The sequence below is a fragment of the Herpailurus yagouaroundi genome, unplaced genomic scaffold (genome assembly GCF_014898765.1).
Source record: "Herpailurus yagouaroundi ecotype Mexico unplaced genomic scaffold, PumYag 77, whole genome shotgun sequence".
NCBI classification, from domain to species: Eukaryota; Metazoa; Chordata; class Mammalia; order Carnivora; family Felidae; genus Herpailurus; species Herpailurus yagouaroundi.
Window position 1 is genome coordinate 93,456,932 of NW_024412388.1, and position 14,738 is coordinate 93,471,669.

General features: G+C 42.2%; 1 protein-coding gene and 1 pseudogene across 1 annotated transcript in view; one reads left to right on the forward strand and one right to left on the reverse strand.

Moving 5' to 3' along the window:
• The first annotated feature begins 558 nt into the window (after positions 1–558).
• Positions 559–14,738, forward strand: part of FNDC7 (fibronectin type III domain containing 7) — a 29,677-nt gene continuing 15,497 nt past the window's right edge. The window contains exons 1-6 of the mRNA XM_040471165.1: positions 559–621; positions 1,144–1,162; positions 5,490–5,744; positions 6,987–7,247; positions 10,893–11,150; positions 13,524–13,778. Coding sequence (XP_040327099.1) covers positions 559–621; positions 1,144–1,162; positions 5,490–5,744; positions 6,987–7,247; positions 10,893–11,150; positions 13,524–13,778 — 1,111 coding nt within the window. The remainder of the gene's footprint in view (positions 622–1,143; positions 1,163–5,489; positions 5,745–6,986; positions 7,248–10,892; positions 11,151–13,523; positions 13,779–14,738) is intronic.
• On the reverse strand, positions 9,020–9,114 carry LOC121027887 (uncharacterized; annotated as a pseudogene).

Below are 14,738 nucleotides of genomic sequence, written 5' to 3' on the forward strand. Positions count from 1 at the left end.
AACAACCACAATAAGAACAACAAACAAAGATGAAAAAGAATGAATAAAACCGGTCAGGATCCCCCAGTTTAAGATGATCATTCCCTTATATCAATAGTTTTCTATACAGCTTTGTAAAATTTTATTTAGAAAAAAAATTTTTAGGGGCACCTGGCTGGCTCAGTCGGAAGGGCATGCGACTCTTAATCTTGGGTTTGTGAGTTTGAGACCCAAGTTGGGTGTAGCAATTACTTTAAAAAAAGCTTTAAAAAAAAGTCTTTTAAAGAAAAAGAGAACATTCTACATATACCTCGGAACACAGATTACAGTAGTTTTTTGGCCAGTTTGGTGTGGTTTTTCAACTCTTCTTTTTTTCAGTCTTCGAAACACCTGTCCCTGCCAGCCTCCAGGTGCCCCCAGTTACGGGTCTGCTCGCACTAAAGGGGAGGAGCTACTTCCCAGAATCTGCTCCTAACGTTGCTGCCCAACAGCCCAGCCACCGGCAGTGCTGCCCTCCTGGGGACCAAAGAGGACCCTGATCACTCTGCTGTGTGCCATGTAAGTCTTATATTCACCAGGATGGCTGGCGGACCCAAGAAATGTTTGTCTTTCATTGGATTCAGCCTTATCTGTCTTAAAATGGTGAGTTCACCATTCCAACCCACCTGCAGCTATTTAGGGGGGAACAAAGACATTTATTATCACTCTCTCTCTCTGTCTCTCTCTTTTTGAGAGATTAGTGGGTGGGGAGATAGAAAACAAAATAATTTTGGACCATACCAAGATTGTATATGCTTGCATGTTTGAAATTTAATGCAATTTACTAGAGAAAGAAAACAAGATTATCATTATATTTTAAGAACAAAGATTTCTGAAAAATCTGTCAACAGCTACTGACTTAGTTCAATAGGCAGATTCAGGGAGAAAAATGAAATAGTAATGTGATCTGTTTCCAGCCTCTAAATTCTATTTAGGATTCCTTTGGGGTAGATTTGAGTTTGGGAAATAATTTGTGCAAATAAATGCTCTGTATGGATTCAGATATTGCTCGCATTACGAATGAAAATGTTGTGATACACTTATTACTGCTCCGATTTATGTTTTACATTTCCCCAAATGGCATTTTTCTTCATGGTTCTAATTTTTGTAAACTTTTCTTTTCAGGTTGCTTCAGCAAATACAGGTAAAAGTTTTTAAAACACAAGTTTTCTCTCCCCATGTTTGATTTTAATTTCCACTGTTAATTCTTGGGCTACCCTGAAATAGAAAAGCTATCTCGGAAAAATATTCAACATCTCCTGAGTGTTCACACTGTGAGTGTAACTGGTAAGACAAATACATGGACCAAACTTACAAGTCCTCATAAGACCTTCCTATTGAGTACTGAGATGTGTAAAAAGTAATGTAGTGATGGATTTCTCAAATTCAGTTGTCATTAGTAAAATATTATGGTGATTATCATTCTAGCCAAAGAAATAAAGTTTTAGCCACAAATAGTGAAAAGTCTAATTTATATAATTTTCCTTATTTGTATTCTGAAGAACTAGAGAAGAAAACTAGACATGTTTTTGAGTAAAAGCTTAGGATTCTCTACTTTTATAAGAAAGGATTTTACACTTGTAATAGTGCATCCTTAAAATACAGAAAATGAAAACTTAGGGCTAGAAAAAGTCTTTCTTTTAAAAAAATTTTACCATCATTTTTGCTGAATAAATGACTAAAGCCAAGGATAATTTCTTTAGAGGAAATTTATAGTCAATGAGATTTCGATTATTTAGAGGACCCATGTAATATTGATCATATCACCAATAAGGTCTCATAGCAATTCAACGTAAATGAGAACAATTTTTATTTATTATTTTGTCTGCCACAGAAAAGGAAGTGCAATTAAGGCCATTTAAAAATTGGGTGGATTTTTAAAAATATTTTTAAAAATTTTATTTTAGAAAGTGGGAGAGAGAGAGCGAGCATGAGCAGGAGGGGGGGGGAGGGGGGACAGATGGGGGAGAGAGGTGGGAAGAGAGAGGGAGAGGGAGAGAGAATCTCAAGCAGGCTCAGGGTGGAGCCCCACACAGGGCTCAATTCCATGAACCTTAAGATCATGACCTGAGCCGAAATCAAGAGTTGGACATGTAAAAGACTGAGCCATTCAGGTGCCCCAAAGATTTTTATTTTAAAGTAATCTCTACACCCAATGTGGGGCTTGAACTCACAACCCTGAGATCAAGAGTCACATGCTCTATCAATTGAGCCAGACAGGTGCCTCAATTTTTAAAATAAAATAGGGGCCCCTGGGTGGCTCAGTCAGTTAAGCATCTGGCTCTTGGTTTCCGCTCAGATCATGATTCCCATGGTTCACTACTTTGAGCCCTGCCTCAGCTCTGTGCTGACAGTGCAGAGCCTGCTTAGGGGTCTCTCTGCAGAGAGAGAGAACCCTCTCCCTCCCTCTCTCTCTGCCCCTCCCACTCTCTCTCAAAATAAATAAATAAACAAAATAATAAAAATTTGACAGTGTTACAGATGGCTGACCCATAAAATCCGTGCATGTGCAATAAGTTTCCAAAAATTATCTCATGTTTTATTTGTATCCTTTACCTATTCTTTTTTTTTTTTTTTTTTAATTTATTTATTTCTGGGACAGAGAGAGACAGAGCATGAACGGGGGAGGGGTAGAGAGAGAGGGAGACACAGAACCGGAAACAGGCTCCAGGCTCCGAGCCATCAGCCCAGAGCCCGACGCGGGGCTCGAACTCACGGACCGCGAGATCGTGACCTGGCTGAAGTCGGACGCTCAACCGACTGCGCCACCCAGGCGCCCCTCCTTTACCTATTCTTAAGAAACCTTCACGATCACCAGGAAGCAATGAAAAGGACTGGTTGGCCATATACAAAGTGACTTTTTTAAAAAAGTGGCCTTTGGGTGAACAAAGAACTAGAACAAATTCTACTTCTGTGTCCTTAGAAGGTCGCAGGAGACACTGAGCCCTCAGGGCGGGGCCCTTTTTAGTCCCACACTATCCACAGTATTTGAGAGAAAGAATGGGGCAGGCTGAGATACCAATGATGCTATTAATTGATTCATCCTGGTTTTTCAATAAATGGCATGTGCTTTATTGATACTATGTAGGAGGTTCCATTTTGGGTATGTGTATTATGATTCTCTTTGGGTTCTGGAATAGGCTTTTTATCTGTGTCTGGCCACTGGGGCTGCCTGAGCTAATTTAGATCTCTATGAGTTGGTGGAATGCACAGATACTGAGAAGCAAAGGGTCTCTTTCACTTTTGACTGATCAGAGTGGTTGATTGCAAATCTAGAGAATAAAGTTATCTCTTTCGTCAGAGCAGTAAGTGGGCCAAACACAGAACTGAGAAAGAGGGGAGAACTCCTGCTAATTTATGGAGCCTTACACATCCCAGTCAGGCTTCTCATTTCTTTAAGGGAAGTGTAGTACAGAGGTGTTGATCTTTCACTGCTGTTACTGGTCAGATCCCACCCAGTGAAGCAGGCAATCTGTCTCTCCTGTGCTTACCCAGACTCCCCAGGATTTCACCTTCTAACACTTGTCCATGGCAGTGCCATGTGGTCTGGCTCTTCTAAACCTAAAAATTGCTCATCCTAGTACACACACACACACACACACACACACACACACACACTAGCCCTTTCCACCTATCAAAGCCCCCTCGCATGCAAAATTTAACTTAATCCTCACAACAATCCTGAGATGTAGATATTTTACATTTCAAAGTAAATCTTAAGATGTAGAAATTATTGGAAAAGGAGTTGAGAGACACAATCAAGTTAGTTAGAGGAAAGAAGACCTATAACACAGGACAAATAGCTGATAGCAGAAAGGGGATGATTGGGGGGTGGGGGAGGGGTGAAGAGGGGGGCCCTTGATGGGGTTGTCTATCCTGCCATGGGGGAGAGCAGACATGGGTGCTTCCTGCAGTCACCTTCTGCTGGCCAATGGCTAAGATGAGCAGGTCTGCGACTTTTCCCCAGCATATGCAACTTTCAGAGTTTTCTTTTGGTGGCAAAAGAGACAGTCCTGGGTGATGTTCAAGGAATGTCTGGCCAGTGCACAGTGGAGACTTTGTTCAGTCTTGCAGATTGGCTATTTCTGAGTTGCTGCCAAAGCCAACCCTCTGGGCTATTGGTGCAGAAAGAGAAGTTGTCTATGCACATAGGGATTTGGCAGGTGGGGGTCTGCCGAGGAGAGGGAGTCGATACCAGTAAATCACACATTTGGTCTATATTTACTCTTTCTCCTCTTTGCCCTATAGTTTCGTTTTGCCCTTTAGTTTTGAAGTTGGTCTATAGTGATTTTACCCGGCAAGTGAGGTACATTGAACATAAAAGGCTAAGTGCCAGTTCCAAACTTAAAACCGGCTATTTCTGTTTGACCTTTTCTTCCACTTGGACCTCCTGCACCCAGGGCATTTTTGTGCCTGTGGAGTTTTACAATGTTGTAAATCTTGTTACCATGCTGTATCTCTTACCCCTTACCCAAAGTGCAGGAATGCCTTATATAAACTCATGACATAAGCATTGATGTCCCACAGACAAACCATGGCCTGGCCGAGGTGAGGAGAGACCACGGCACCTCCTTCTTATGCTGGGGCAGATGTTTTGATGGAGAGTGGGACAATAATGTTTATTTTTGTTTTATATAGAAGAATCTAAAAATGGTTCCACTCTGATAACATGAAAGAAAGTACGATAGAGCAATCGTAAAACAAAGAACTCAATGTTCCCTCTTCCTCCATTAGATTAGATACCTTGTGGGAAATGTGCAAGTGCACGAGATGGAGACATAGCCACAGCAGAGGTGAGACCCTGGCCTTCAGGTGGAGGCAGCGGAGCATAGGTGAGGGGCTGGGAGGGGAGATTGGCGGCAGCAGAGAAGGCCTGGGAATTCACAGAGTGCCAAACCAGTGTGGAAGCCTCTGGAATGAAGCCCCTCAATGACTCTCTCCTTCCTCTCAGAGGTCTTTCCCACAATCATTCCCTGTTTTGTTTTGTGTTTTTTTTTTTTTAAAGTAGGCTCTATCCCCAATGTGGGACTAGAGCTCACAACCCCGAGATCAAGGGTCGCATGCTCTACAGACTGAGCCAGGCAGGGGCCCCACTCCCCACTCTGATTTAACCCTTTGAAAAGTACAAAAAATACAAATTATCCCAGAGGCAACTGGGAAAAACCTCTTTGAAATCCCATTCTGAATGAGAAGTTTGAGCTTTCTGGCTCTCTTTTGGAGAGTAGCTTTGCATTTCTTTTTCTCTGTTTTGTCTTGATCTTGAAAATGAGGGCAGGGGCGCCTGGCTGGCTCAGTCAGGAGAGCATGCGACTCTTGATCTCAGAGTTCTAAGTTCGAGCCCCACATTAGGTGCAGAGATTACTTAAAATAAAATTTCTTAAAAAAAAAAAAAGAAGAAGAAAAAGAAAACGGTGAAAGAAGTAATCTTCATAGATATCCTAGCTAATGTACAACTTCAAAATCTCTTCCAGCTCCTGAAATACCCACTATTGATCAGGCATATTCAAAAATCAGCACCAGCATCACTGTGGAATGGGCCACAGTGCCAGGGGCCACCAGTTATCTTCTCACGGCTGAAGATGGAGACACTGTCATTGAAACCATGGTGGCCAATTCCCCAGGCACTGTGACAGGCCTGAAGGCTGCAACCTTGTACCAAATCACTGTCAGATCCGTCAGTGCCACTGGGAGAAGCCCAGCATCGCTTCCAAAGCAGGCAAAGACAGGTAGCTGGATGCTTGTCCTCTGTCGGGCTATTGTTTGTGACCTGGATTCGTTATACTGAGGCTGCAAGTACATGATACAATTTTGTGTCATTTGAGTGCCTACGATTCAGGGCCCAGAGGTGAAAGCCACGAAATGTTTTGGGAATTCAGATATCTGTGGAGGTGGTGGTATTTAAATTCCAGATGCTTTGGAAAATAAAACCCATTTTGGGCGTCTTTACAAACATCCCTGCTTTTAAGGGCACCTGGGTGACTCGGTTAAGCATCAGACTTCGGCTCAGGTCATGATCTCACAGTTAGTGAGTTCGAGCCCCACATTGGGTTCTTGGCTGACAGCACAAAGCCTGCTTCAAATTCTCACTCCTCTCTTTCTGCTCCCCTGCCCCTTTTCAAAATAAGCAAATAAACATAAAAATTTTCTAAAAAAATATTATAAACCATCATTTCCCCATATTATAATTACAGAGATATTTTATATAATTTCTTACAAACCTCCAGTTGAAAGTCATGCCTAATATTAGAATTATTCTGTTCCCCATTCCTTTGCTGAGTCATTTATGATTAATACACATTTAGATAGTCACATTATTTATACATATTATATATTTTATTATTTTATAATAATGTGTATTATAATACACATTAGTTTTGTTTGTTTATTTATTTATTTATTTATTTATTTTAATGTTTATTTATTTTTGAGACAGAGAGAGACAAAGCATGAACGGGGGAGGAGCAGAGAGAGAGAGGGAAACACAGAATCTGAAGTAGGCTCCAGGCTCTGAGCTGTCAGCACAGAGCCCAAAGCGGGGCTCGAACTCACGGACCATGAGATCATGACCCGGGCCGAAGTCGGATGCTTAACTGACTGAGCCACCCAGGCGCCCCTATTTATTTATTTTTGAGAGAGGGAGCGCAAGTGGGGGAGGGTCAGAGAGAGAGGAGACAGACTCCCAAGCAGGCTCCATGCTGTCAGCTTGGAGCCCAGTGTGGGGCTCAAACTCACCAACTTCAAGGTCATGACCCAAGCCAAAAGCAAGAGTTGGACGCTTAACCGACTGAGCCACCCAGGTGCCCCTAGATAGCCATTATTTAGTGGAACTCTACCTACCGTAAATCCTTTTGCAAAGCAAATAATTATTTCATAATATGGATGATCAACCTCAAATTATTTATTTCTAAATCTGAATTATCCTCTCTTGGAGTTTCCTAATGCAAATGCATGTGTTTTTGTCTTCATAGTGTTGGCTGCACCAATTCTAGAAGTAAGCTCTCCAAGTCCAGACTCTATTCTTGTGCAGTGGGAAGCTGTATATATGGCAATTGGATTCTCTGTGTCCATTATGCGAGCCAATGGTTTGGGTAGAATATGGAAAGAGAATACCACAAACACCTCCTTGACATTCACCAGGTTAGATGCTGGGACTCTCTACACCATAAAGGCCTATGCGTGGAATGCCAATGGAACCCCTGGGGACGACTCCACCTGCAATCAGAGAACAAGTAAGGACTTCCCAGCTCAGCCTCAAGCAATCTCCCTTTTGATTAATGAGAGGCTATGCATCGTAGCCGTTGGAAGCGGGTGTTAACTGATAAGTACAGAGCAGCTGGCAGTAGATATTTAAATTTATTATGAGTTTATTTATAGTGCGGTAGTTTAAACGCTGACTGCCTGTATAAAGAAATGCTGCTCAGAATACACAGAGCATGGCTTCTCCGTCTCTGATATCTAACTTATTTCACGCATACACATGCCGTATCACACAACAGGAGATGATTTTTGCTAGGTTTATGAGTCTCCCTGACCCTTCCTAGCTTCAGACCAACAGCATAAACAGAAAGAACTGGGACAAACAGGAATTCATTTTATTCAGTAGCCATTTAGTGAGTGTGAGCCAACTTTGAGCGAGCATTGCTCTAGAGATCCAGCAGCAAACGAAACAAAGTTCCTGTTGTTAGGGTACTTTATGCTGTGCTGGGAATCAGAATTTCAGATATATTGCCCCAAACCTCAGCTTAGGCCTGCTCAGCTTAGGCCTACTGCATAATATGTGGAAACCCAAACCGATCTGCTGGAGTAAGCCAAAAAGAATGAGAGGGAGAGGGAGGGAAGGAGAGGGATTTTTTTTTTTCTCTCGAGACAGAGTAAGCCACCCACTGACAATGTGGCCTAATGCCAGACTCTCACCAACCAGATAAGCTGTTTCATCCCTTGGAGAGGACCGAGGAAAGGGAGGAAAGAAACCAGAGCTGTTCTTTCCAACATACCCTAAGTTTGAAGGGTGGGATGGAAGCCCCATTATCTGTGAGTCAAGACAGAAATTCAGGGAGAAAGGGTGCAACATCATAGCAAGGTGGCCTTAAGGTGATTCTTGATGGACCTTGTGAGTCAGGATGTCTGTGATAAACCAGTCTCCCCTGGCCTTTTTCTATGCATTCATTCATTCTTTCTTTCCACAAATGTTAACTGAGGGCCCACTATGTACTAGGCATCATTTAGCTGATGGGGACACAAAATCAATTCAAGTGTAATCCCTACACTTGGAGAACTGATTGTGTCTTAGGGGAGACCAATGCATAAATCGGTGGTTACAGTTCAGTGTAACAAGTGCTTTGAGAGAAGGATTTGCAGGCACAGAGTGGTATGAGAGGAAACCTCTCCATCAGGCTGGGGTCAGGGACAGCCACCTCCAAAGGTGACTGTTTTCTTAAAGCTTTCCTTTTTCATTTGTTTCCCATGTTTAAACATATTTTAGAGTATTGGGGCGCCTGGGTGGCTCAGTCGGTTGAGCGTCCAACTTCGGCTCAGGTCATGATCTCCCAGTTCACGGGTTCGAGGCCCGCATCTGGCTCTGTGCTAACAGCTAGCTCAGAGTCTGGACTGAGACAGAGTCAGTCTCGGATTCTGTGTCTCCCTCTCTCTCTCTGTCCCTCCCGTGCTCGCTCTCTCTCTCTCTCAAAAATAAATAAAACATAAAAAAAAATTTTTTTTTAATTTTTTAGAGTATAGATTTAGCTTCTCTATTAGTTTGCTAGGGCTGTCTTAACAAAGTGCCACAAACCTACTTAAACAACACAAATTTGTTGTCTCCCCGTTTTGGAGGCCAGAAGTCTGACATCAAGGTGTCAGCACAATTGGTTCCTTCTCAGGACTATGAGGGAAGGATTTGTTCCAGGCCTTTCTCCTTGGCTTATAGATGGTGCCCTTCATAATCACATGGCATTCTACCTCGAAGTGTATGCCTATGTCCAGATTTCCTCTTTTTATTTTTTAATTAATTAATTAATGCATCATGAATTTGCATGTCATTCCTTATGCAGGGGCCATGCTAATCCATATCATTCCAATTTTATTATAAAAAAAATTTTTTTTTTGATGTTTATTCATTTTTGAGAGAGACAGAGACAGAGCATGAGCAGGGGAGGGGCAGAGAGAGAGAGGGAGACACAGAATCCAAAGCAGGCTCCAGGCTCTGAGCTCAGCACAGAGCCTAACGTGGGGCTCCAACCCACCAACTGTGAGATCATGACCTGAGCTGAAGTTGGATGCTTAACCAACTAAGCCACTCAAGCGCCCTGTGTATCATTCCAGTTTTAGTATATGTGTTGCCAAAGCAAGCACAAAATTTTCTCTCTTTCTAAGGACACCAGTCATATTGGATTAGGGCCCACCCTAATGATCTCATCTGCACTAATTGCATCTACTATGACCCTGTTTTCAAATAAGATGACATTTTGAGGTACTAGGGGTTAGGACTTCAACATATGAATTTTGAGGGGACTCAATTCAACCCCCCAACAACCCCCAATACTGTACTCATTTTTCCTGGTTCTCCCATCCCCCATGTGGAAAGAGCTGGTTGTCCTAAAATACTGCAGGTTACTTTTACTAGCCTTGAACCCAGAATTACTTCAGAGCAGAACTGCCTCTGCAGTCTAACCAGGAAGCAGGGGAAGGGTCCTGTAGGACCTCGAAGGCCTATAGGAGAAACATGGCAGGGATGTGCCCTGTAGAGGATGAGTTGAGTCCCTGTTTCCTCAAACAGGGCCTTGCCTGTATAACCCACGTGTGTCTAGAAGTTGCTGGTTTCTGCTCATATGCTATGCAAGCAGTTTTCTAATGCCTTCCAGGTGGGCCTTATTACAGCACAGATCCCCAACACAAAAGGATACTTCTCAAGCTTTCTCAAAAGGATAACCCTGAAAAGAGGAAGGCATATTTCTAAGAACGTAGAGGGAAGTTTTTGGAGACACTAAAATGACTGCTCTCATATATGACCATCACACTTGATACTTTCCTTTCTTCCCTTTGATTTCGAGTGGAATGAAATTCTGCTCCTGTAGAATCAGTTATGACCTAAAAACACTTACAGAAAAAGTCTTAGCAGGTGTCAGAAGTAAAGAAGGGAACGGTGTCTGGCTGTCTCAACTAGTAGAGCATATGAGTCTTGATTTCAGAGTTGTAAGTTCAAGCCCCATGTTGGTGTAGAGATTACTTAAAAATAAAATCTTAAAAAAAAAAAAAGTAGGGGTGCCTGCCTGGCTCAGTTGGTTAAGCATCCAACTCTTGATCTCAGCTCAGGTCTCGATCTCAGTGTCGTGAGTTTAAGCCCTACATTGGGCTCTGTGCTGGGCATAGAGCCTATTTAAAAAAAAAAAAAAAAGTAAAGGAAGGATATTGTTGAAGCTACTCCGTTCAGCTTCATCTTTCGATAATAGAATATTTGACCTACCACTTAATAATAACATATCCGTAGGCCCTTTTAGCCCTGCACATTTATAATCTCATTTAATTATTCAATTACTTGTTGAGTTGTGTGTTCACTGATTCATTCAGTGAATGAATGAATACTTATTTAGCACCTAATATGTGTTAGGGACTGATCTTATTAGATCCATTTTACAGACGTAAAAAAAAAAAAAGTAAATAACATATTAAATAACATGGATAAGGTTGCATAGCTAGTTATGAGTTTGCATAGTCAACGGTAGATGTGTTACCCTAAGTCCCGATTTTATGCTCTAAACGCTTGCAATTATCCTACTATCGTGGTACGTCATCCTCCAAGCTCTGCAATGTTTTTAGGCCAGATCTTACTTGGATTTTCGAGGCTACTGCAAAATCTTAATTGTTTCTCAAATATCTAGGTCCTCGTGCCCCTGCCAGCATTCAAGTCTCTCTTGACGGTGGGGCTCTGAAGGCTTCTGTTTCATGGGCCCCAACGGAAGGAGCTTTCAACTATACTGTGATGGCTTTGAGTGACTCTTCGGAGCTGAGCTGTAGTACGACTCGCAGTGCCTGTACTATCTCCTCCCTACAGTGTGGGACTGAGTACCTAATTTCAGTTTTAGCAAGTAATGATGCTGGGTCTAGCAAGTCAACTTCATCAGAGGCCCTAAAAACTGGTATGTAAGCAAGAGTGACTGTGGGGCTGGTAAGCCAGTGTGACTGCCATAAGGGAAACAAATAACCACCTGATAATGTTGATAATGTTCCAGAACATTCTAGAAGCCTGGTCTAAGTGAAAGCATTGAATGGGACATTCTAAGGAGTTTTTTTTTTTTTTTTTTTTTTTTTTAATGTGGAGGTTTACTCCTCTATTTAGAAACATTTCTGTGTGGGGACGCCTGGGTGGCGCAGTCGGTTAAGCGTCCGATTTCAGCCAGGTTCAGCCAGGTCACGATCTCGCGGTCCGTGAGTTCGAGCCCCGCGTCAGGCTCTGGGCTGATGGCTCAGAGCCTGGAGCCTGTTCCTGATTCTGTGTCTCCCTCTCTCTCTGCCCCTCCCCCGTTCATGCTCTGTCTCTCTCTGTCCCAAAAATAAATAAACGTTGAAAAAGAAAAAAAAAAAAAAGAAAGAAACATTTCTGTGTTTTGGTGATGGGAACTAACATTTAGTGAAGACCTACTATGTACCAGGCACTATAAATACATCATTTTATTTATCTTTCATGACAACTCAATGATGTAGGCTCTATTATTTCCTTTTTCAGATAAAAAAAAATTTAGGTCTGAGAGTGATGTAATTTTTCCAAAGTCACACCAATAATAAGCGTTAGAGCTAGGATTCAAGCCCAGGTTTGCCTGATTTTAGTCCTCTAAGCCAAAGAAAATGTAGATAATCACAATAATGTCCACTTTACCCAACAGAGAGAACTATGTCATCCTGAGTTTAAAAGGCTTCTGAACAGAGAGGAAAAGAGCCATCACCAAGCTGATGCAGTGTATTTTACAGGGAAAAAATAAGCCAAGCCCTCAGATACACAGTTTCTTTTTTTTTTTTAACTTTTTTAAAAGTTTATTTATTTATTGAGAGAGGAGAGAGGAGAGAGGAGACAGAGAGAGAATCCCAAGCAGGTCATGTGTTGCCGGCACAGAGCTCAACATGGGGCTGGGTCTCACGAACTGTGAGATCATGACCTGAGCTGAAATCAAGAGTGGGATACTTAACCAACTGAGCCACCCAGGAGCCCAGATGCACAATTTCTTATAGTTATGTTAAATTAAGGTCACTGATAGCAAACCTGGTGATTTGGCCTCTCTTTTGATAGTTATAATTTGCTGCAGACAGCCTATTAGAAATGGTTATGAGGTTGGAATAGCTGAGAGTGAGGGAAAAGATAAGAATACACTTTCAAAAGCATAGCAGATCCAAGTTAGTCATTTAATGCAGGAGAGAACCCTCCAGTGTTTCCCAATCTTGGAGGCACATTAAGAGCATCTGGGGAGCTTTTTAAAAATCCACCTAAGATCAACTAAATCAGAGCTTCTGGGAGTGGAGTCTGGTATGACTAGTTTGTAAAAGCTCCTCACTTAATTCTAATGTGCAGCCAGGGTAAAGTGCCACTGAAATAATCCTGCATGTTTACAGTTGGGTGGCATCAGTTTGCGTATAAAACAATCAGTCATGGGACGCCTGGGTGGCTCAGTTGGTTAAGCGTCCAACTTACGGCTCAGGTTATGATCTCACGGTTTGTGAGTTCGAGCCCCGCATCGAGTTCTGTGCTGACAGATCAGAGTCTGGAGCCTGCTTTGGATTCTGTGTCTTCCTCTCTCTCTGCCCCTCCCTCGCTTGTTTGTTCTCTGTCTCTCAAAAATAAATAGACATTAAAAAAAAATTGTAAAACAATCAGTCATGATCATGGGAACAGCCCAACTTACCAATAAAAGAACTATGTTTCGAAAGTGCTATGTGTTTCCTGGGTCCCAGAATTGTGAAATATATTTTAGGAAGATTCCACTAAAGATGGCTAAAATTTTAAAAGCTTAGATCTTGAAAGAATAAACTTCATTTGAAGTCATCCCTTCATTCTATGCTGATCCTGGCATTGCCTTAACACAGAAATGAATGCAATGTTAACCAAGGTGATCCATACCTATTTCTTTTATTTTTTTAATTAAAAACATTTTTTTAATGTTTATTTATTTTTGAGAAAGACAGAGTGTGAACGGGAGAGGGTCAGAGAGAGGAGCAGACGCAGAATCCGAAACAGGCTCCAGGCTCTGCGCTGTCAGCACAAACTGTGAGATCATGACCTGAGCCGATGTCAGACACTTAACCAACTGAGCCACTCGGGCGCCCCATCCATGCCTATTTCTGACATTGTCTAGCATGTATTGTGTGAGATAAGTTTTACAACATGTGAGAATGCCTTGTTGGTTTGCACATAGTTTGATTTATTCCTTGTCCATGGCATGTGATATTCTGGACAATTGCAAAGGTATAAAGAAAATCTCTTGCAGGACTCTCATAGCTGTTCATTATTTACTGTTTCCTAGTTGCTTGTGCACCTGGAAGAGTGACCATCCAAGAAGATCCTCCCGGCCACCTGTCTGTGGCTTGGTCCAATGTAGATCTGGGTGATTACTATGTGGCCTTTGTGAAGAGTGATGATGGCTTGGAAGTCCACTGCAACACATCCCTCACCCAGTGCAATTTCTTATCTGAATGTGGCTTCACTTACTTTATTAGTGTTTTTGCCTATAACAAGGCAGGGCAGAGTCCTCTGGGCGATGTGTTCAATTATACTACAGGTAAGTTGCACTTGATGCTTGTGAAGGGAGTTCTGAGTTCCCTGAACTCAGCAGCAGCATAAATCACCTTTGTGATAACTGACTGACATAGGTTACCTGGGAGTCATTCCAGGGTCAAGAACAGAAAGAGAATCTCTCCTCTCACATTCTTTCCAGAGCAGGAAATTTTGGGTTCATGGACCCAACCTTAACAAGATGCAAGGCGTAGAAGTGAATAGAGAGCAAAGAATATAGTCGTTCATACCTGCTCTGCAAAATTAAACCCTCCACCATGATCTACTGAGTGTTCAGCACCCTGTGCAAGGTGCTGAAGGGGACACAGTCCTCCTGTCTCAGGAGTTCACCCTTTCCCCGAGACCTGAAAACAGAGATGCCATGGCAAAGGCACTGCCTGGTGTGGAAGGCTCTGCAGCAGGACACCTGTCCTAACTTGTCCTAATTGTCCTAACTTGACCTCTAACTCATTTGAAAAATGGGGATAAAGACATTACCTTGCTAGTTCCTTAGTATCCTTAGTATGCAAAATGGGACAAATAATATGAATATGAAATAGGTGGTAAAGCACAGTGCAAAGCATTTTTTATTAGCATCATTATTACCATTATTCTCTTCTACTAGGCTTGGATCTTCTAGGGAGCAGGGACTGTTTTATTTACCTCTTCATCCTCAATGTTTCTTATACTGTGATTGGCATATGGGAAACGCTTGATGTTTGAAGAATGAATGGAGTGAGTGATTTAAACTTAACCATATTTACAAATAACATAATATCATTGTGTATAACTAGCTGGATCACAATAAATTTTACCAAGTTGAAGGAATCAAATAATTGATGCCTTTGGAAAATGGAATAAGAGGCTATCAATCGAGTCTCAAGAGCACAGGAGGGCCTTGCAGAAGGAGTGACCTTGAACTGGATATTTAAGGATGAATGGAATGTAGGTGGGGCAAGGGCATCCC